Source organism: Eleutherodactylus coqui, chromosome 9 (genome assembly GCF_035609145.1).
Source record: "Eleutherodactylus coqui strain aEleCoq1 chromosome 9, aEleCoq1.hap1, whole genome shotgun sequence".
Taxonomy (NCBI): Eukaryota; Metazoa; Chordata; class Amphibia; order Anura; family Eleutherodactylidae; genus Eleutherodactylus; species Eleutherodactylus coqui.
In genome coordinates, this window is record NC_089845.1 from 92,130,385 (window position 1) to 92,154,992 (window position 24,608).

General features: G+C 44.2%; 1 protein-coding gene across 1 annotated transcript in view; it reads left to right on the plus strand.

Moving 5' to 3' along the window:
- Positions 1-24,608, plus strand: part of LOC136578224 (chloride channel protein C-like) — a 211,417-nt gene that overhangs the window by 56,328 nt on the left and 130,481 nt on the right. The window contains exons 5-9 of the mRNA XM_066578074.1: positions 227-307; positions 7,430-7,605; positions 11,819-11,911; positions 15,295-15,538; positions 20,956-21,150. Coding sequence (XP_066434171.1) covers positions 227-307; positions 7,430-7,605; positions 11,819-11,911; positions 15,295-15,538; positions 20,956-21,150 — 789 coding nt within the window. The remainder of the gene's footprint in view (positions 1-226; positions 308-7,429; positions 7,606-11,818; positions 11,912-15,294; positions 15,539-20,955; positions 21,151-24,608) is intronic.

Here is a 24,608-nt window from a genome sequence, read left to right on the forward strand (position 1 = left end):
ACATTGCTCCATTATAAAACTAGCTTACTGGATATTGGATGAGTCTAAAGACTTATGAAGCTTATGCACTGAACACCGAACACCTGTGTCATGGAGTGATCCTGAGACCCTGCACTAGGCAAAGTACAATGTAACAGTTTTGCTCAGAGGAAGAAAATATGTGTAATATTTCCGCTATGTAAAAATCAACACCTGATAGAATGTAATTATGTATCATTTTTTCTAGCATGGTGACTTCTTAACAACATGGCTTATTGTACTTGGTATTGGTCTTGCCATGGTCAGTTGTTCATCTGCACTTGTGTTGGTAAGTAAAGCTTTTATATGCTACTGAAAAGAAATTAAAAGGTTGGTGGTTGTCCAGGGGCTTAGATTCAAGGACATTGTCAGAAAATGATCTGTTATTGAAATCAAGCCTTTACGTTCCACATATTTTTGAAATATTGGTGTTATTTTATCTAAATTGCCATATCATTGTCTATATTTAAAGGCAATCCTGAAATATTGCAGTTATCCCTCTGGCCACTGATTAAATTGATGTTGAAGCCACAAATTCTAGTGTAAATTCCTTTAGACTTGACAGGAGGGATAGCACTGTATGCAGTGCTATTTTTCACATCAAAATGACTGATACCATGATGGAATCCAGTGGATCCCTTTATAAGTCAGGTGCATGTTACTTGTTTGTAGGACTGATCCAACGCTGCGTCATAGCTTCAGTAGAAAAACATAAGCCAAGAGAAGCCACGACACAGATGTGAACAGGGTCTTGTATGTAGAATATAGCAGTATTATTTATATATACAGTAATCTTGTACAGGAAGCAGAATGAAAAAATGACAATCAGAAAATAAAAAGAGATAAAAAGGCAATGCTTCAATATCTCTTTTTAATTATAGTAATACAAAAAAATATACAGTTTTATGAAAAACATAATACGGGGACCTGGTTACTGGTGTCACAATGTACAATATTGATCCAGAAGTTTGTGTGATTGCCATTAATGGGCCAGGAAGTGGAAGGAATATCTCACTCTATGGTAAATTGGTCTTTGGCATTTAGGGGTGAATTTTTGGGATATTTGCAAAAATATTCCTTGTACCTCTTAGCTTGATTTCAAAGTTTAAGGATTATCTACATTGTTAATCTTCAGTGTATTTCTCGATGAGATTCCTGTCTTCTTACTACTTATTTCTAGCATATAGGACACAAGATGGGCAAATGACATCTTTATGTCAAGAGCTACCGAGGAAACCTTGGTATTGCATATATTTTTGTGTATTTGTCTGTAGTTTAAATCCTGCCAGATTCTGGTAATAAGGCGTCCTACTCTGTCATTTTTGAGACCCCATGCACCTAACTGTATTAGGGATCCATATCAGTTCAGTGTGGTGCAGATCTGTAATATGGTATTAAAGGGATTGTTGGGTCAATTTTTAAGATTTTATTTTAAAATAACAAGTCATACTCACATTCTAACCACATAAGTTATATTCACCTTACTGATCCCATGCTGCTTCCATTATAATGCTTCCCTCTTGATCTCCACCTCCTCGTCTCTCTTGAATGGGACATGTGACCACTGCAACCAATCACTGTTGAGTATGACTTATTTTATTATTTCCCCAGTCGTCTCCACGACAGCACCAATTGAGATTGCCTCCTCCTGATAGGACAGGAACATACTGAGAAGTTAAAAGCTCCCCCCTTCCCCACTTTCCTCAGTGTCTTCCTGTCCTGCCAGGAGGCAGGATCTCTGAGAGGGGCTGGTAGAGAAGCCAGCCAGAAGCTACTCACAGGCGGATCGGAGGGCAGTGGGTCAGCCTGTCCTCCCTTCCTAGCCAGACGACTCCCGGGACGCCACATGGGCTGGTAGCTCCCGGGCCAGGTTCCTCCTGCGGCGGCCCATGGGGGGTACAAAGCGGGAGCCTCAGTCCCCCTCCTCCTCCCTGCAGAATTACAGCGCGGCGTTCCAGGAAGTCCCTTGATGGCGGGGGCGGGGCGTCACGTCACGTGCCCAGCGCGATGATGTCATCGCGGCCGCACCAGGAGGCGCACGGAGGGGGCGGGGCTTAGCACAGGAGCGCGAAAATTTAAAATAAAGGAACCTGAGAGAAGCCAGAAGATGGACCAGCACTACAGGTCGCAGGGTGTCTGCAGCACCGGTATAGTAATGAGTGCTCTAGCCCCAGAGATAGCTGAAACCTCAGCCTCAGCGGCCGTAAGTAGCCAGTGCGGCAAAAAATACAAATGCAAAATCCAATGTATTGTATATGGAAAAATTGCATATTTACCCGCAAAAAAAACTTTCCCTTTTTTGTCAGGGGGATAAAAAAGACATCCCCCCCAGAACAAAACTCAAAAAATGCGTGGAGTGCAGGACGAGACTGCCAGCTACGTACCAGAGGCCTCTATGCAAGGCATGCATAGCTAGGCTAGTCAAAGAGGAATCGGGGGGATTCATGGAGGACGTTAGGAAGCTGGTGAAAGAGGAGGTTCGATCAGCCCTAACGTCACAGCTGGCGCCGCCAGCTAAACGCCAGAAAAAGGTGTATGTTCCCGACGAGCCTTCCGACTCAGAGTTCTATCGGATCGGAGCAAGAGGAACAGGCGGCCGAGGAGTCCTGAGATGATGAGGACTACAAAAGATACCTATTCCATCAGGACGACTTAACAGAATTGATTAAGTCAGTCAGGGCTACACTAAAAATGGAAGAGCCCAGAGAACCACGTACCTTACAAGATGAGATATTTGGGGGACTACGGGAGAGGCGTAAACATACCTTCCCTGTCCACAAAAATATCATTAAAATTATCCAAAAGGAGTGGAAAAAACCAGACGCAGGTTCTTTCTCCGCTAGAGGTGTAAAAAGAAGGTACCCATTCGAGGAGGAAGGTTGCGTAAGCTGGGAGGACGTACCCAAGGTAGACGTCCCAGTGGCCAAAGTAGCTAGGAGGACGAGCCTGCCCTTTGAGGACGCCGCACAATTAAAAGATCCCATGGATCGCCTAAGCTGAAGGCCTTCTAAAAAAATCATGGGAGGCAGCGGCAAACATACTTAGGCCAGGGATCGCAGCCACTTGCGTGGCGTGCACTCTGGGGGTATGGCTAGAACAGCTGGAGCTACACTTAACCAATAAGACGCCAAGGGAACAGATCCTAAATTCTCTTCCTATCCTGCATATGGCAACAAATTTCCTAGCGGATGCCGCGGCCGAAACGGTTAAACTCTCGGCAAAAGCTACAGCCCAATCTAACTCAGCCAGAAGAGTGTTATGGCTGAAACCGTGGTCAGGCGACCTAGCCTCTAAAAATAAGCTATGCGCCCTCCCGTTCTACGGTCAGTTTTTGTTCGGACCAGACCTAGACAAGATCCTGGAGAAGGCGGCCGACAAAAAGAGGGGATTCCCGGAAGAAAAGCCGCAGAGAGGGAAGACCTTCTTCCGAACCCCAGTGCAACAGCCCGAGGCCCACCAAGGCAAGGGCAAGACAGGCCGCTGGAGTTACCCCAAGGGGGGCAGAGGAAGAAATATCCTCTTTAACCCCCACCAGGGGGAGCCCAAGCAGAGACCCTTAGGGGCAAGGATGGGGAACTTTGTGGATCAATGGGCCGCAATTTGCGAAGGCCCATGGATCCCAAAGATCTTACAGCAGGGATACCGGATAGAACTGGTGTCCCTCCCCAGAAGGAAACTTGCTCCGGAACCAGCATATAAAGATACTGTCGGACAATACCACCACGGTCGCCCATATTCGGCACCAGGGGGGCACAAGGTCTCCTGCCCTGCAAAACATTTCGCAGAAAATTTTCCACTGGGCAGAGGGCCGGATCCTTTCGATCACGGCAACACACTTAAAGGGGACGCTAAACCAAAAAGCGGATTTTCTCAGCAGGAGGCAAATAGACCCAGGAGAATGGTCTCTCTCCCTGGAAGCATTCAGAACCCTGACCAACCGGTGGGGGATCCCACAATTGGACCTGTTTGCAACCAGGGAGAACGCCAAAGTAGGTAATTTCTTCTCCCTCCGGCCAGGAGATCGTCCTGCAGCAATAGACGCCCTAGGCCAGGACTGGGGAGAGGGGCTGGCGTACGCTTTTCCTCCGATACCGCTGATCCCCAGATTCTTACAACATTTCAGAACCCAGGTATGCACGCTAATCCTGGTGACCCCCTTCTGGCCCAAGAGAAGTTGGTCCCGTCTTCTGACAACATTGAGCGTCCAGGATCCAGTCACCTTTCCTACCTGGACAGATCTGCTATCACAGGGGCCACTGAACCACCCGGGCTTAGACAGACTCCACTTAACAGCATGGCTCTTGAGGAATCCTCACTAACGGGGAAGGGATTCTCAGAGAGAGTGGTAGAACGGTTAATGTCCAGCAGAAAAAAGACGACCCACCTTATCTACCAGAAGGTTTGGAGAAGGTTTTCCTCATGGAGACAGGAAAGGGATTCCGGGAATTCTGTCCCGGACATCCCTTTGATCTTAGAGTTCTTGCAGGAGGGCCTACAGATGGGCCTCTCTCCAAGTACCCTGAAGGTCCAGGTCGCAGCCCTTAGGGCCATATGCGACACAAAGTTCGCGGACAATAGATGGGTCAACAGGTTCCTGACAGCAGCAGCTAGATTACGACCTAGACCCATAAACCTTGTTCCAGACTGGAACCTTAATTGGGCCCTAAGGGCCATGACAGTGGAACCATTCGAGCCGATCGAAGCACTACCGATAAAAATGCTTACGATCAAGACCGTTTTCCTAGTAGCCATCACGTCCGCAAGGCGGGTTAACGAGCTTCAGGCTTTGTCCATTCACCACCCATTCCTAAAAATCTTGGACACCAAATTAGTATTTAAAACGGACTCTGCCTTCATGCCAAAAGTGGTATCACATTTTCATAGGTTCCAAGACATAATAATTCCCTCATTTTTTAGTAAACCTAAAAACGAGGAAGAAAAAACCCCAAAGCTGCCTGGACGTTAGGAGAGCAGTCCTAGGCTACATAGATGCGACAAGCCACTGGAGACGGGACGACAACCTGTTCGTCCAGTTCAGTGGCCCAAATAAAGGGAACAAAGCGGCAAAAAACTCCATAGCCAGGTGGATCCGCCTGGCCATTATAGAGTCCTATAAAGCACTCGGGAAGGAAATCCCCTTAGCTCTTAAAGCCCATTCTACAAGGGCAGTAGCTTCCTCATGGGCCGAACATAGCTCAGCTTCGGTCGAGCAGATATGCAAGGCCGCAGTCTGGAAAAAAACCCACACGTTCATTAAACACTATAGGGTAAAAGTGCAGCAGGACGAGGACATGGCCTTCGGCCGCAAAGTCCTCTCGGCAGCAATCCCACCCTAATAAACTTTAGTTGGTACATCTCAATTGGTGCTGTCATGGAGACAACTGGGGAAAAAATAGATTATACCTACCTGATAATTGGGTTTCCAGGAGTCTCCACGACAGCACCCGTACCTTTTCCCCCCTAAGAACATAGTAAAGAAATTATAGAATATAATTTCCCCTCAAAAAAAAAATCTCAGTTAGGGAAAGAATTTAATTTAAGCTCCTACCCCGGCAATTCGTTAGAATCCACTGAGGAAAGTGGGGAAGGGGGGGGGGGAGCTTTTAACCTCTCAGTATGTTCCTGTCCTATCAGGAGGAGGCAATCTCAATTGGTGCTGTCGTGGAGACTCCTGGAAACCCGATTATCGGGTAGGTATAACCTATTTTTTTACTTCATTCTGAGTCTTTTACTTAAATTTAATTGAATAGAAAACCCATTTAATGTTATTTTATGGAAGATTCTTTACCTCCAGGTGATACCATAATTTTACCAATGCAGTACATGCACTGTCGTATCAAATATAATGAGGAAGAGCACCTGTCAGCATCTCCTCGTTTTTGGCGAGGAGATGCTGACAGGTGCTCAGGTGGGCCGTCCTGGAGAAACCAGAGTTGGAGGAGTCACCTTCAGTGTGGGTCACAACTGGAATCCAACTTAGCTATAGAAATTTGTGGAAAAACTTGTGGGTTCATGGTTGCTGGGGTAGTAGCTGATGAGGTTGCAAATGATGAGTATTGGAACATATTCTTGCATGAACTTTATTAACAACACTGCGAACTTCAGCAAACACCAACAGGAATGTTTAGGCGACATCTAAAGCTAGCAGCAAGCAGCACTAACGATGGCAGTATTCAGTATCCAACTTTTTAGCTCCCTTCACCACTAGATAACAACCAAGTTGTGATACTCCACACGCGGGTTCTTTTCTGAGGAGTCTTGTGTAGCTCTAACTCCTTGCTTGCTTACTGTGTCACCAACCGAACGCATCCAGGAGGGATCAGATTCCTGTTTCTTAGAGCTTACCTACCTAACACCAGACGTTACAGCCACTGCCCAGTAAGGCTACACCACCACCACCAAAAACATGACCACCAGGGGCGCAGCTATAGGGGGTGCAGAGGTAGCTACCGACCCTGAAGCCTTAAGGGGCCCAGAAGCCTATTTATCATATAAGAAAACACCAGTATTATAAATAGCACATGGATGGCTGGGGGCCATGTTATAGATTTTGCATTGGAGCCCATTAACCTCTGCCTTATCTTTTAAGATTCTTGTCAATGCTAGTGTTGTGTCGATGGCCTTCTTAAGAGACCCAGTGATGCAGAGAAAAGTTGGGGGGGGGGGGAGGGGGGATGGGGAGCCCAAGCTGAACTTTTGCATCCGGGCCCCTGAGCCTTTAGCTACGCCTCTAATGGCCACACATAACAATATTTTTAAATTAGCATTTTGGTACTCCATTCAACACACTTATCACCTATCATCTGGAAAAATGTTGACAGTGGGATTACTGCTTTAGCCTCAAAAACATAAAAAATGTAAAACATAATGCCACATGAACCTTCAGTGGTATAGTTGGACATTCATATACTGTGCAGTACTGTGTTTTGTACAAACATTTGCATGAGGACTAAAAGGGTCATGAATGGACCAAACTCCAACAGCGGGGGCATCTCATTTATGTAAAACATATTAATTAATTAATTAATTCATTCAGAGTAGGAAATGATTAAGCTGAATCCTCATTTCCATTATTAATGATTTCATTCATAAGCAAAATGAAAATCAAACAACATTAGGTTAATATATTATGTAATGAAACAGGGACCTGCAACACGGAAATAGACAATAGCAGTACTTTGCCATCTTCAATTTTAGCACTGATAACTAATGTAGAAAGGAGAAGGACTACAAGGACTCCTAAAATCTGTAAACTAAACATTCTTGCGATGGGAAAACTCTGGTAAAAGAGATACAGGATTGGAACATCAGTGTAAGAAAATGTGTAATTGAGAGGAATTCTGAATATTTTTGTGCATGTTCATCCAATGTAGATTATATCTGTTGAACTTAGTTTATGTTTTTTTTACAGTTTTTATGCCCAGCCGGATCAGCAAGTGGCCTTCCTGAAGTCATTGGCTATTTAAATGGTGCAGCAATGAGACACATCTTTAACATAAGAACATTTTTTGGTTCTTTTTTTTCGTGTGCCCTAGCTGTGTCAGCAGGACTCTTTTGTGGACCAGAAGGACCAATGATCCATATAGGGTAAGAGTATCCATAAGTACAATTAAAACACTGTAAAAATCTAAAATCTCGACACTATAGAAATCACATAGGAGTTATTCTTCACTGCATATTGACAATGTGATTGAAATTTATTGCTGCTCATGTTGATCTAACTAAACTACTGTTGTACCACAACTATTATATTGTCTTACCCGTTTGCCAACATATGTTGAATCTGCTTGTCATGACATGCTGATCGCATTGGCACTGCTGCAGTACCTTTAATGACATACAAATGGAAAAACTGAGGGGGGATCACTGCAATACCTATTACCTACTCAAATTCTGTAACCCTATAATCCTCTACCCTTTGTATTCTGTAACTTCATTGGTCCTTAATTTGACCTCTGAACCCCATCCTAAACCACAGTCATGAGTAAATAGTTTAAAGAATACTGTTTTCAAATCTGTACTATTTATTGTTGCGCTTCCCCACTGTGTGCCTGATAGACGTGCAGTGCAATGCATGTTGAAGTATAGGGAAGAATACTCCGAGTAGAACAAGAAAAAAGAAACCCAGCGCTCAGGGGTGTACCTGATAGTAGTTATAGTGAATGAGTTAACAATGAGGAACACTTACAGATATATACAGCTTAACAAAGGAGGTCTGTTTAGAGTCTATGTATCTCTGAAACGCGTTGCACTTTCTACTGTGGTCTCTGCTGGAATAAAAGAATAGAATTACTTTGAATTCTGGCGAACGTCTGGAGTTTGTCTTGAGCATTGTATTGTTGAGCTAACTTGGAAGGGAGTTCATGGGGAATATTCTTTCATTGCTTTTTCATAGAAGTAACTGTTCCTCATTGTTAACTCATTCACTATAACTACAAAGTACATTTAGGTTCTAAGGTCTCCTAATTTATTTTTTTAAGAAAAACGACTTACTCCAGAAATCTGAAAGTATTGTGATTTCTCAACATAATCTCCCTCTTGACGTACACATTTTTTACAACGTTGAGGCCATCATTGCATGGCCACTGCAAATGCTTCTTTAGGGGCCTGTTTTGTCAATTTGCAAATCACTGATTCAAAAGTGGCTTGACTGAAAATGTGTGAATGCAGAGAGCATCCTTCATCGTTGAAAAAGCCAAAAGTCACTAGGTGCAAGGGGAAGTGAGTAGGAAGCATGTGGAACCACTTCAAAGTTGTTGTCAAGAACCTGAATAAGGGCTACCTGATGAGCAGGAGAATTGCCTTGATGGATTCACAGCACTCATCTGAAGGAAACTTCCTGCATCTTCAGGTCTCCATCCAGGATGGTGTGCACAGATCTTATGGAAAGGCCGACTTTGTAGGTAATTTCTTCCACAATCGGCTGTTCTCCAAAACCACTTGCTTCACTCACTCATTCATGTTGTCAGACTGGCTGGTGCATGGCAAAGGTTCATTGAGTTTGTTCTCACATGACATTTGACCTTCTTAGAACTGTCACACCCATGAACGCACATTTTCATGTCCATGATATCTTCACCACATATCTCACTCAACTGATGATGATTGTTGATCAGTGGTGCCATTCCTTGCAAATGAAGAGAATTGATGATTACACAGTTTTCTTGGATAATAAACCTAACCATTTTAAGTATTGAAACTGCCTCTAACTCCAGTTGCTGTCATGTGGGTTCTGTGCACTGAACAATGCTACCATCATCTCACTCATCCCTGAAGAATGCCCACATTTTCTTAAAAGTGCCCCGTATTTCTATGTGCTCCTATTCCCGATAAAAATTATTAGGAGACAGCAGTGAGACTTTGGAACTCTCTGCTTGGGGACGCGGTGATGGCAAATTCAATAAAAGAGTTCAAGAGGGGCCTGGGCGGCGCCTTTCTTGAGCGATACAATATTATATGTTATAATTAAAGATGAGCAAGCATACTCGCTAAGGCAAATTATTCGAGTGAGTATTGCCATTTTCAAGTACATGCCCGCTCATCTCAAAAGATTCGGGGGCTGCCGGGGGGCGGGGGAGGTGGGGGAGAGCGGGGAGGAACGGGGGGAGAACTCTCTCTCTCTCCCCCCGCTCCCCCATGCTCACTCCAGCAACTCACCGCTCACCGCCGGCCGACAAATCTTTTGAGACGAGCGGGCAGGTACTCGAAAATGGCAATACTCGCTCGAGTAATTTGCCTTAGCGAGTACGCTTGCTCATCTCTAGTTCTAATCATTAATAACTTCAGAAGGAATGATAATCCAGGGATTATTCCAATTGTCGGATTGGAATTAGGAAGAAATTTGTTCCCTGCAGTGATAGGCAACCTTTTGAGCTTGGTGTGTCAAAATTCGCCAGAAAACGAGCATAACTCGGGTGGTGTGTCACTTCGAGAAAGAAAACGTAACTTTGCAAAATTTATAGTATAAATAACACAAATGTATAATTGTAGTATATAAGTGTATTTAATAAGCCCAAAACACCCATAGCACAGGCCCTCACCTCTCACTGCCTCCCCCTCATTTATCTCAGTAATGGTGAGCCCCACAGTGGCGCCCAGCAGTGACAGTGGCCCCCACAGCGGCCCCAACAGTGGCAGCGCCCCCCACAGCACCCCCCAGCAGCAACAGCGCCCCCCATATCGGCCCTTATCAGTGACAGCACCCCCCCCACAGTGGCCCCCAGCAGTGAGAGCAACCCCGACAGTGGCCCCGAGCAGTGACAGCGCCCCCCCACAGCAGCCCCCAGCAGTAACAGCGCCCCCACAGTGGCCCCCAGAAGTGACAGCGCCCCCCACAGTGGCCCCCAGAAGTGACAGCGCCCCCCACAGCGGCCCCCAGCAGTGACCCCCAGCGGTGATAGTGCCCCTCACAGCGGCCCTTAGCAGTCACAGTGCCCCCCCAGCGGTGATAGTGCCCCTCACAGTGGCCCTTAGCAGTGACAGTGCCCCCCCAGCAGTGACAGCCCCCCCCAGCAGTGACCCCCAGTGGTGATAGTGCCCCTTACAGCGGCCCTTAGCAGTCACAGCGACCCCACAGCAGCCCCCAGCAATGATAGTGCCCCCAGCAGTGACAGTGCCCCCCGAGACCCATGCACTTACCCCTTCCACGTCCTGGAAGCTCCGCTCCTCCTCTGAACTCCGCGCCCTCCAGCAGCGATGATCTCCAGCGCACACTGTGACATCAGTGTGCTGCTGGACGCCTCATCCCCTGGATGCTCTCGCAGAACCAACAGGTAGGAGACGTCAGGGCAGGGGGAAAGAGGATCCCAGCTGCACACTGACATCACAGTGTGCGCCGGGATCAGCGCTGCTAGTAGCGCTGGTTGGTGAATACTAGCAGGGGAGCCGCGGCCCCTGCCAGTATTTACTAACAGGGTGAGCGGCCGCGTGTCAGCGACTATGGCTACGTGTGTCAGTGCTGACATGCGTGTCATAGGTTCGCCATCACGGACCTAGGGGCTGGGGAAGTCTCCTGAGATGGCCATACGTGAACACCTATTGCAGTACATTGTACAAGTGATCACGTTCTTGTCAGTTGAAGTCCCCTACTGGGGTAAGAGAGTGTAGAAAAAAATGTAATAAAGTTTTTAAAAATATATATAAAAAAGTTACAAATACCTATTTTGATTTTTCCAATAAAATGATCTAAACGATTAAAAGATAAAACATATTTGGTTTTGCCGTGTTTGTCTGGATTATAAAAAAAATTGCATTATTCATCCTGCATGGTGAACATAATAAAAAAAAAGGTACAGAATGCCAGAACTACATTTTGTTTGGTTATCCAGTCTCCAAAAAATGATCACAGTCACTGGAAAAATACAAGATTTAAAAGATAACTTTTATTATACTTTCTTATTCTAATAAAAGTGACATTTTGAATCTTGTATTTTCCATAGCCTGTCAGCTATCCTGAATACAGGTCTATATTGTATACAGGAAGATGGATCCTACACATCTCCTGTTACATATGGTAGCCTTAAAAAGTGATCACAAAGATGTATGTAACTCAAAATGGTACTAATAAAAACTACGACTTACTGTGCAAAACACAAGTCCTCTCACAGCCCAATAGACAAAAAATGTAAACCGCTATTGGCAGCAGAATATGGCAAAGGAAATAATTTTACCTACTCTTCTTGTTATGGTATACGATACAGTATACACAATATCACACACTGGGTATGAAGGAACTGATAGGATAGACACAACTAATTATTGTTGTATTGATTCTAATCTGACAAGTTAATTATTATTTCAGAGCCGTGGTTGGATGTGGCTTAAGCCAGTTTAAGTCTGACACCTTGCGGATAAATCTTCCATTCTTTACAAGGTTTCGGAATTCAGCAGATAAGTAAGTACAATCCAGTTATTTGTTGCCTGTGTTAGAGAAACTGTAGATCACATTTCAGTCCTTGGGATACTATTAAAGGTAAAGTCCCCTGGAGCAAACACCGAGTTGTGACCAACTCCTAGGGTGATGTTTGCCATTGCCTTCCCCAGTCATCTTTACCCCCCAGCAACTGGGTACTATTAGTTGGACACTTATGTCTTCTGCTCTATATTATGTTAGTCAATGTACTATTTTGTGTCTCTTGCATGGTTTTGTTTTAATAATGTTTTCTGGTGGATGTACATATTGGTTGGTGATCTCAGGTAATGGTCTTAGGCCGGCTTCACACGGTCGTATTTGTTGACGCAAAATTTTTACGCGCAATATGCAGATAATAGAACCCATTGATTTCAGTGTGTTCATTCACATGTGTGTACTTTACCTGCACATTTCGGCCAGGCAAAAAAAAACAAATACGCAGCCTGCTTTATTTTCCTGCACACCAAAAAACCCGATAGAAGTCAATAGGGATGTGCAAATGCTCAGGTAATATGCTAGAAGATGCGTGAAACACTGGGCTATTGTGGAGGAAAAAGAACACCTCTTGAACTCATTAGATGAATTATGGATGGGAGCATCGGTGCAGATTTTTTTGCGCATGGAAAAAGTACAGTAAAGTACACCGATGTGTGCACAAAAAAGCACCGTTCATTCGGCAAAAAAGATGCGCTCATGTGCGTGCAAACATACATACGCTCGTGTAAATACGGCCCAACTGAGGTAAATTTTCCTAAGGGTGCGTTCACACGAGCGCATAAACGGCGCGTTTTTGCGCCCAATCGTATAAACGTGACCATCTGAGGCAATGGTTTCCAATGTATTCGTTCGCACAGGCGATTTTACGGCGCGTAAAAACGGCAACCCGAAAAAAAACCGGAACATATGCGACCGAAATACGCGCCAACGCATATTCGATGGCTGAAAAGACCATTTGAAAAGTAGGAACAAACGAAAATACGCCTTCTAGCTCTGGTCGTGATCGGCGAAAAACGTTCTTTCCGGCGATTATACGCTGCGCTCGTGCGAACGTAAATACGCCTACGCTCGTGTGAACGCACCCTAAGGGCGAGCACCCACTGGCGTTTTTTTACCTGCGTTTTGCGTTTTGCGTTTTGCGTTTTTCCTGCACAGGCATAGAGATAACATGTGTTCCTGTCCACTGGCGTTTTTTTTGCATTGCGTTTGCGTTTTTAACATAGGAACTGTCAGTTGCATATGTGTCCTTATTTTTCTCCATGGAAATTAATGGCAAAGCCGCGAAAACGCCGCGAAAACGCGCGGAAAAAACGCGGGACACGCGGCGAAAACGCTGCGTTTTTTCCCCGCGGGAAACGCAAACGCCAGTGGGTGCTCGCCCTAAGGGATATATATACAAAGCCAGTTATCATGCCCTCGTTATCAAGTGTCCTGTGTGGAGACATCTTTTCCTGAAGTAAACTTTGCAGTTGCCAATTGATGATTATGAAAGGTTGCATGTGAATAGTAAGAATTAAAAATGGTTTTGTACGGTGTTAGCCAGTAGAGCAATGTGTGATTGTTCTCAGTAAGAAAAACCAGGTAATTGTGTAGCTATGATAGCTTTTAATGGCAGACGTCGTGTGATTAATTTGCACTTAAAACAATACCAGAACAGGATGAGCAGAGGAATAAATGCCTAGTCAGTCCACTGATAATGATGTAAGAGTTTTATGGTCTCTATATTGGTGTTAAGGGGTCACCAGGCCAGTGTGTTATTTCTGCTATAGACTTCTCATATTTTCCAATGATGCATGAAACCATTTCCAATTTTGATTCTGGTCTTGAGAGTGTCAAAGATGTTTATAAACTTGTACTAACAAATTCTTCTATGACGCTGAGATTTGAAGTTGCCCTTTAATATAGCAACCTGCATATGTTCTATGTTGTGTCCGTGACTAGAGAAATGCTCGGTCACAGGTAATTGGGTCTTTCTTTTCTTAATTGTGTGGTGATGAGACCTCATCCTTGCTCTAAGTTTTTGTCCTGTTTTTCCAACATAAAGTCCCCCAACAGGACATTCACTGCACAGGATCAGGTACACAACATCAGACGTGGAAGATGTGAATGTCCCCGGGATCTTATAGTCCTGCTGTGTGCTGGTGATCCGTATCCTGTCCGCAGTCAGTACATGTGAGCAGGTCTTACAGCTCCTAACATTGCAGGGATGAGTTCCTTTTTGTGTGTCCAGGAATATGTTTTTTAGATGGATGTAGTTTAGCTGAACTGCAGTGGCAGCGCAGCCAGTGCTGAAAGCTTGACCTAGGGGGCCCCTTTGGGGATGAGTGGCCTGGGCAGCTGTCCAATTTGCCCCCCCATAACACCATCTCTGACATGGCTAGCGCTACAATTAATGTGTTAAAATGCACAGCACGCATTTGAACACATTAGCCTGGGCAGGCTATAAGAGCAGATGAGCAGTTTGAGTGCCATTGCTGTCTAAGAGAAACAGAAAGGCAAACTCCAGGGGGAAAACAGCACTAATATTGGATATCCCAGCCATTAAAAATAAATCACCAGGTCAGATGAAGCCAGATTTCTGTTGCACGTTGCTGATGAGAGGGTCAGAATTTGGCACAAGGAGCATGTATTGATGAACCCTTTACGTTAAGTGACAACAGTTCATGTTGCTGGATGTGGAGTTAAAGTGTGGGGAATGTTTTCTTGGCATACCTTCTGTCCCTGATACCTGTGAATGGAGGTCCCAATGAATTGCTGCGGTTCTGAAGGTCAAAGGAGGTTCAATACACTACTAGTTCGGTGTCTCTAATAATCTAGCCATTCGCTATATATTCTTGTTACGATCGTGTAGGCAAACTAAGCATGGGGCCCACACGATCGCAACCAAAGGGAGGACTGGCTACGCAGACAGTTTTCATGCAAACTGACCCTGTTCTACATGGGAGGATGGCAAGGCCCTAACTAAGCCGGGACATTGCCCCAATAAGGGCAGCCCAGTGGTCTTCGGATCTGGGCCCTAGCTGATCCTAGGAGCCACGCATCAGAACAGGACGCATTCAAATGCCACATGACAGGGACTGAATCACACAGCAAGCTGCAACAGAACACAGATAGCAGGTCACACAGCAAACTTCAAAAGACAAGGATTGATGACTGCTCACCCTGAACACGAGACAGAGACTGACCAGGAGCTGGGTTTATATGTGAGCACAGACCCAGGAGATTGGCTAGCAGGAAGAACCACACCCAGCCAGCTCAATCAATTAACCCTGTGAGGTCTGTGCTGCTAGGAAGCTTAGAACTACAGATCCCAGCAGCACACATAACAATTCTGTTGTTGAACTTACTATGACTCTTTAATTTCACAGGCGGCAGTTTATTACAGCCGGGGCAGCAGCCGGTATTGCTTCTGTGTTTCGGGCTCCTATTGGCGGACTTCTCTTTGCTCTTGAAGAGGTGGCATCTTTCTGGGACATTAAGCTGGCCTGCCAAACATTCTTTTGCTGTCTAATGGCAACCTTCACTACAGAGGTTCTCTCTTCTTCATTTGGAGGATTTGTATATAGCGGGTATTTTGGATTTTTCAAAGCTGATCAGAGAATCTTATTCTGGGTATGTATTGATGATACAATCAAAATGAATGAAAGATTGCTAGAATGTCTTACTTTTCAAAGCCATATAATTCCAGCGTTGTATCATTATCATTCATTTTGATATATATTATTTCCTATTCTGTGTTTGTACATTAAAGTGTTTCTTTGAGACATAATAAATGAGGTTTTCTGAAGAGGGCAGTTGATGTGCTTACACTTTTGTATCTTATTGTATACAGGAATTCAGTCTTCAATTCAGAATCTTGGAAACCTCATCTGCAGGTGTTAATGTATTTTGATGATATAGTCTATGGATGGTGGTTGCCACTATATGGCATCTATCGCAGGCATTCGTATAGTGGATACATCTTGAGCTTTTCAAGAATTTTTCATGATGTATCTGTTAAACAGATGCCATTATATACTATTATAGCCCATAGGTGGTGGATGTGTTAAAGAAATTCCTAATAGTGTCATTTGTTATAGACTGTAATAGTGTTTGTTTAATGAATATTTTTCTTACAGGATGCCACAAAAACCTTATAACTGATGGATGCCAGTGTTGGGCATCTGTCACAATCGCTGTTAAATGTATACATTGGGAACTTTTCCTGGCGCATACATTTAACAGAATCCATATATGCACTGTGAAAAGAGCCTTATTGCCTTGTTCTGTATGTTGGGTAGCATGGGAAGGGTATTTCTCCTTCTAGTGGTAAACAAGAGTACTGCAGGCAATTGGGTTTTGTGTAAGTAATCCATTCAGTGAATGATTTAATCATCATAATATCATGTCAGGGTTGTCAACTGTCCATTAATTCATGAGCAGTCTGTTAAAAAATCGGTTGTGTTTTACTGCCTTCCAGAGCGTCTGGCAGGAAAAAACACTTTGGGATTTTTTTCAAAAGAATGCACTGTACATGTGCTAAGATGCAGTGCAAACGGGATGGTCATGGGCTTTGCTGATTGAATGAAACCGGAGCCAACCATTTCCAACTAACGGCATTTCTGCGGGTGGCTGGCAGACCATCTGAGCGGTGACGCATCTCCCTCTCCATGTGACTGCTGGCACGGAGAAGGGACATCTTTGCCGGAAGCTGCTGTAGTGCTGCTACATGGTGTCAAACTGAGTCGGACTCGGAACGGAACACGGAAGCAACTTTTAGTTTCAGACTTCAGTGAATAAATATTCCGAAATGATGTCCATCATCATCATTATTCATGACTGCTTAGCCATCTGCATTCTTTAAGGGACAGTTACAAGGGATAATCATCGCTCAAAATTCATTCAAACTAATGAAATTGAGTGATATTCGTCCAGTGTAAATACAAAAGAAAACGGTTTACTATTCATTCACTTCTTATTATTGTTGACTTTTAGTCAGCCTAAAAAACATTGCTGGATCACGGGATTCTCGCTAAGTGTAAATGCTCCCCGCTCAGCGCTTCTAGTACAAGGTTAAGCGCTGAGCAAGAAGCCAGAGAGAAGCCCGCAATTTGTTCTCTACCTTTCCAGACGCTCTGCATGAGCGCTAATGACCTTAGCGGTGACGTCAGCGCTTGTACAGTCGTTTAGATGACTGTCGTCACATCTAAATGGGACATTACTCAGAGAATGCGTAATACTGTAAATAGTAACAGTGCCACCTAAAAACACACATGATGCGGTAATGGATATGGTAAAAAAGAGACTTTCTTCCTTCTTTTGAATACACACAAACTGCCAGTCTTGGCACATATTACATTTGTGGACGGGGTAATGTACTGCATAGAGAAGAAGCAGAAATACGGACTCTTTACTTTCCTCCTCCTCTTTGCACACCACAGTATGGAATTTCAATTGGGTATAAGAGGAACCCTGCCCAATAAATAGGGCAATGCAGCAACTTCTTACCTGCATTCATAGGGCCCATTCCAAAGTGCGTATTTCCTGACATGTGCTGTCCATGGTGCTGCCCTAGGCACAGAGTCTCAATGCACCCCATATAAGGATGGGTTCACACTGATTTACTGTGCATCCAGCCTTTCCGTACTGGGGTTTCATCGGAATCACCGAAAATAGCATTCAGAACCCTGGATGGAACTATAGATTTTAATTAGTAAAACAGAGTCCAAGAGGGTCTCCATTTGACATGGCTTCCATTCTTTTCCATTTATGTCTGGAAGACAGAATAGAATATTATAGCTGACTACATTATTCTGTTCTCCAAAAATAAGTCATAAACGTAAGTGGTTCAATTAGACTCATTAAACTCTACAGTTCTTTTGGGGGTCAGAACCCTGGAACAGAAAGTTGCAGCATAGTGAATCACACTGTGTCAATGAACCTTAATCATACTTTTGAGATTGGACTTCAGGGACATTCTGAAAATATGCATACATTGAATACAATATTTAACTGTAACCCCTATTCAAATACAAACTCAATCCTCTAATTACAGACCCTAGACTAGACCCCCTAAACAAATACTGATACCAGATCCCATAAACACATCTGATTCCTCCTTACTACAGACCCCACAACAGAGTTCCCCTCAAAATATACTCCAGACCAGATATGCTGATTCTCACATTTCCCTGTTCCTTCATTATTTCCGGAACATGGCACCTGGGAGATTTGCCGGCTCTTCTGGGAGTCCAGGAGATCTCCCCCTTTTCCAGACATTGCAGGGGAATAGCAAGTATCACATTAATGTCATCCACAGTGCACACACATACTTACACATATACAAATGTATATGTAGATGTACATTTGCTCACAGAAACAAATGTATATGTACACACACTTCACCCATACATTCACATACTGGACACACACAGTACAGTACACTCCAATCTCCTGTGCCCTGATACAGCATATCTGCTTGTTTCCTGAAGGCTGCATCCCTGTATGTCTGGGAACTTTTCTTCTATACACTTTTGCTATGAGAGGGAGGGGGGGGGGGGGGGGGGCTGCAACCCCTGCAGTGCAGGACAGAGAAGCCAGAGTATGAGGAGGTCATTCACTCTTCTGGGCTCGGGTATGGATATTATCAGCACACAGACAGCTTTGTGCTTATTTTGTTGCTGCTAACCTGCTTTAAGGCCCATTTATGTGCAACGATTATCACTCAAAGTTTGTTCAAATAAACAAATTTCCACGGTAATTGTTACATGTAAATGCAAAGCCATTGTGCACTATTAGTTCATTTATGGCTTATGGCTGAGTTTAAGCCTTCATAAATTGTTCGCTAATTCATTTGCTTTCTGCTTCATTTAAATGGCATTCCTTCAGTCTTTGAAGGACTGAACAACTTGAGAGGAGGGCTGATTGTTTGCCTCTCATAAACACAATGACTACTCATGCCTACAGAAGACAATGGCTTATCTTCACACTAATTAAAACCCTGCTGGCCAGAGATTTCTCATATAAACACCCGCCCACCTGAGCAAACAACATATACAGAGTTTACTTTAGCTAATGAGGGAAATGGAGAGGATTTCACATGATGATCTGTACGTTTAATTTGTTCGTTCAAACAATAATCATTGTGTGTAACTGGGGCTTTAGACCTGGATGCTTAGCAGCACTAAGGTTGCATGAACATAATAAACTATTAATAGTAGCTGTAAAGTGCTGCTCCCCCCTCCTTTTGGATGCCCTAAGTACGTGACTTTAAGTGCCTTGTTATAATTATAGCCCTACAGATGAACTCATTATAGTCGATTAGGCTATTCACATGAGCGTTTTTTCACATAGACTGATAGCCCATGTGAAAAAAATTGCAGCATGTCCTGTTCTGGGCTGTATTTACGGGCTCAAGTAGGACATTATGCCGGGCAGCAAAGATAGTCCTGGAACTATCTTTGTGCCCGGAATACGTTGGCCGCTGCATGGGCTCCTATGGGAGCCAATGACAGTTTCCGGAGAAGGGAGGTGGGAGGGAGTTTAGCAGCGTGACTGCAAAACTTCCTCCCCCCTTCTCTCCTCCCCTCTGGCTGTTTGCAATGGAAGGGGCGGAGCTTAGCGTCACCCCCGCCCTGCCCACTCTCATTGCAAACAGCTTGAGGGAAGGAGAGAGGAGGTGAGTCAGCGAGGGGGAGGGAAGGGGAGGCAACAGCATTTCGGCCTCGGCGCATATGCGCCAGGCCTGTGCCATCTGAACGGGCATACAAACGTTAGATTTGTGCACCTGTTTGCATGCTTTTACGGCACCAGCAGGCCCAAGTAAAAACACTCGTGGAAAAGAGCCCTAAGGCCTTAGTCAGACGGGCGTTTTTTCGCGAGATTTGCGCATGCGTCCGGCGATTTTTTAAAACCATTGCTTTGCAATGGTATCGGACACATGAGCGCTTTTTATGCGCTCGTCCGATAAATTATAGAACAGAAATCGCAGATCGCACCTATCTGCGATCTGCGATTCCTGTTCTCTTCTCTATACGCACTCAATGGGGCCGGCGGCAGCAGCGCCAACCCCATTGAGAACATATAGAAGACAAATCATTCTTCTCTGACACAGCTGTAACAGCTGTGACAGAGAAGAACGATGTTTGCCCATTGAATTCAATGGAGACGGCAATACAGCCGGCTCCATTGAAAGCAATGGGCTGCCGGCGAGTGCAGGATGAATTGTCGGGAAGGGCTTAAATATATAAGCCCTTCCCTGCAATTCATCCAGAAAAGTGTAAAAAAAAAAAATATATATATACTCACCTTGTCCCGGCAGATGGAGTTCAGCACGGCCGGCCTGCAGCCTGCAGTGGGTATGAAGGGGGTGTGAGTCAGACTTGCCTCTGATTGGCTGATTGGCTCAGCACTGAGTCAATCAAGGGCAAGTCTGACTCACACCCCCTTCACACCCACTGCAGGCCAGCCGCGCTGAACTCCATCTGCCGGGACAAGGTGAGTATATATAATTTTTTTATTTTTACACTTTTCTGGATGAATTGCAGGGAAAAGCTTATATATTTAAGCCCTTCCCGACAATTCATCCCGCGCTCGCCCGCAGCGCATTGCTTTCAATGGAGCCGGCTGTATTGCCGGCTCCATTGAATTCAATGCGCTGGACAGCTCCGGCCCGTTTCTAATGAAACGCGGCTAGGAGCAGATTTTTCGGGCGATTTTTTTTTTTGGCCCCGGTAATGCGATTTGCGGATGCGCATCCGTCATGCGATCCGCAAATCGCACGAAAAAACGCCCGTGTAACTAAGGCCTCAAGCTGAAAAAAGCTTAGTATATTGCTGTCATAAGAAACACTGATACTTTTCTGTGCAGGCAGCAGATTGCGGTTATAACTTAGTGTTGAAACAAAAAAAGGTAGCATCTGTCGTGTGAAACAATTGCCTACAAAGCATATCTAAAGTTAAGAAGGTTGCAGACCTAGAGCACTGTGGGGAGTAACATTACATAGGTGTATGCTTCCTAGATTAACAGCCTTTCCTTTTGTTTCTTTGAAGGTGAAAGACCTATTGGATATGAGTGTTTTGGCCTTTATCCCCAGCATTATCATTGGGATTATTGGTGGTTTACTGGGTGCCCTGTTTGTGTTTCTGAACGTGAAGATCAATATGTTACGTCTGAAGATATTTAATTCAATTTCTCACAAACTTGTAAGACAGCTGAGCAAGCTCTCTGAGACTTTGTTACTGTTGGTAAGTAGAAGTACAACACTTCAAAAGAGCTTGTGTTCTTTATCAAAGTGAAAACTAAGGAAAAGTTTCAGAGGTTGTCTGACTTAGAAAACCTATTTTAAAATACGGTATGTTATTAGGTAGTTATGTGTTAATTGATGGTAACTAGAGATGAGCGAACGTACTCGTTTCGAGTACTTACGCACCCGAGTACCGCCATTTTCGAGTACTTCAGTACTCGGGTGAAAAGATTCGGGGGGCGCCGGGGGGCGGGGAGAGGCGTGGCGGTGCGGGGGGTAGCAGCGGGGAACAGGGGGGAGCCCTCTCTCTCTCCCTCTCCCCCCCACTCCCCACTGCTACCCCCCGTGCCGCCACGGCGCCCCCCGAATTTTTTCGCCCGAGTACGGAAGTACTCGGAAATCGCGGTATTCGGGCGAAAAAGGGGCGTGGCCGAGCACGTTCGCTCATCTCTAATGGTAACCCTTGGCACAAACCGTTGCAGGACATATTGTTTTGAAATTAACCACAAAAGAGCAATAGGTTTAGCAAAACCAGACTTATCAGAATTCCATGTTTATATCCTAGGGTACATTACCTTTTGCTAGAATTTAGTTTCACAATACCCCAAAACAATTCTAACAATTTACCCTCAGCCTAAATGTCTAAACAGTCTAACAACCCTCTGAACAATAACCGAAGTTACTTATTATGCTACATCTCAATTCAGCTATTCCTCAATTCCAGTCGTTGTTGCTGTAAGTGCTATTTCTCCTGGATTTTCTCTGCCTTTCACTGAAGTGCATGCTCATGTGGCATCTTGTGCTGCAAGTTTATGGTCGAGTTATTGTAGCAGAATGGTAGCAATGAAGATGGTTAATGCTACTGTTTAAGTGTTGCTAGTCTCTAGTGTGCACTCTTTAACCCCTTCTCTCCCCATGACGCAAGGGTACGTCATGGGAGTGGGATACTTTCCGCAAAATGACGTACCCTTACGTCATAGGGATAGCACGAGATCATAGCAGATCTCGCGCTATCCCGCAGCGGGAGCCGGCTGTCAGTGATAGCTGGACTCCCACTGCAACTGCGGGGGTGCATCGGAGATTCGCCCCCCCCCGCTGTTAACCCCCACCCTGCCGCGATCTATGTAGATCGCGGCATGGAAAAGGTTCACAGAGGGAGCACGCTCCCTCTGTGAAGTTGCCGGGCTCTCGCGATATAATTGCAGAGAGCCTGGCTGGTTACCATGGCAACATGATGCCAGATACCGGTGTCCTGTGTTGCCAGAGCCTATGATCGCTATATAAGCGATAAGGCATCGCAGGACTTATCACAGCAATAATCAGTGCTGTGCTTTAAGTCCTCCAGGGGGACACAAACAGTGTAAAAAAAATAATAAAAATGTACAAATAAGAAAAATGTAAAAAAAATGTTAAAAAACCATTTTTTGTGCTTTTTGTCATATTAGCATAAAAAAGGTAAAAAAAAATTTAAAATCCCACATATTTGGTATTGTCGCGTCCGTAATGATGCGTACAATACGTTGCACATGCTTTTCACTCTGCACGGAAAAAAATATTTAAAAAACGCTAAAAAACTGAGGCAAAATGCTAATTTTTAGCGTTTTGCCTAGCCAAAAACGCAATAAAAGTGATCAAAAACACCATATGTACCCCAAAATAGTACCAGTGAAAACTACAGCTCGTCTTACAAAAAATAAGCCCTTACAGAGCTCCGTACATAGAAAAATAAAAAAGTGACAGGACTTTTAATGCAGCGATTTAGAAAAAATAAAGATTTCCAAAAAAAAGGGTTTTTATTGCAGAAAAGTGGAAAAACTTTTAAAAAATGTAAGAATTTTGGTATCGTTGTAATTGTACTGGCCCGCAGAAAAAAAGGATTGTGTCATTTATGCTGCATGATTAACGCTGTAACAAAAAAAAAAAGCCAAAAATCTATGGCAGAATTGATGCGTTTTCTCTCCCTGCGATCATAAAATAAAAAAAGTTTTACAATATAGTCTATGTACCTAAAAGGGGTGCCGATAAAAACTACAGTTCGCCACGCAAAAAGCAAGCCCTTATACGGCCGCGTCGACGGAAAAATAAAAAAGTTATAGCTTCTGAAAAAGGGAGATGAAAATCCGCCAAAAATACTTGCGTCTTTAAGCCCAAAATAGGCCATGTCCTTAAGGGGTTAATGTCGTTGGGAGACTGGTCTCTACTTGCAGTTGGTGACCATGCTTAACCGACCTCTAGTGCTGGTAGTCAGTTGCTGATCCTCATACAGGGCTCAGACTCTGCTTACAATGTGGCCGATCCTCATTTAGCAGTTGTTCCTGGCCATGCAAGCACCACTATTATCTTGTACGTTGACAGCTATGCTCACTGTACTCCACAATCTCTGACAAATGTTCTGCAGTACAGTGGCTTCAAAACAGTAGAGAGCTTTGAGAGCTCGTACTCAATCCCCCTTGCAAACCGCTTACCATGTCCTCAGGTTGCTACACACGTCTCTTCTCCTCTGCCTACTTTTTTACCCTGCTGCACACACATGTTCTGAGGAAGTTGCATGACCTTAATTACATGATCTGTAACAGACCAATTAGTGTATATACTGTATGACGCATTATCTTGATGCAGTTACACAAGCTGGCCACTAGAGGGCATCATAACATCAAGTTTTACATTGGCCTTAATACATCCCAACAGGGTAGTCCTTCTACTACACTATAAAGAGCATCTCTCTCTGGAGAAAGATGACCTGGTCATGCATTAACCCCTTAAGGACCAAGCTGTTTTAAAGGATTTTATCCATGTGGTGGTTAAACTGCCCTATTTTTTGCCTTCAGCTGCCAAAATTATTTTTGCTGTTTTTTTTTCCCCATAACATATAGGGTTTTTTTTAAAATATCTTTTTTACTGACTTTTTCTTTCCGTCTTTTAGTTTTATTGGGGGTAAAAAGCTAAAAAAAGATTTTTTTTTAAACATTTAATTTTTTTTTAAATTGGTATATTTACACTAAAATAAAGTATGGGAAAAGTCATCAATAGAACTTGTGCATGAAAAACCCCTTTAATCTGTTGCTACCATCTCTACAGCAGATTACAAATGACCACTGGGGATGCCGGCAGTGAGCCACCCTGTGATCAGCAAAAAACAGGCCCTCATATGGAAATGTCGACGGAAAAATAAAAGAATTATAGCTCTTGGAACACTAAGATGAAAAAAGGAAAATAAAAGCCAAAAAAATGGCTACTAAACTAGAGGCCCTTTAACACACAGCCTGATTCTCAAACATGTACATTCTTCTTACAGTCAGGGCCTGCTAATGTACTTACTGATTGGCTGTATATCTCTTCATGTGAACAGGAGCTGTACAACCAATCTAAGGCAACGAACAATCCTACTATTGTTATCTGTATATTGCAGTCTCTTCCATGCCAAGCAGCCTTCTGTCTGATGCATATCAGTTACTATCT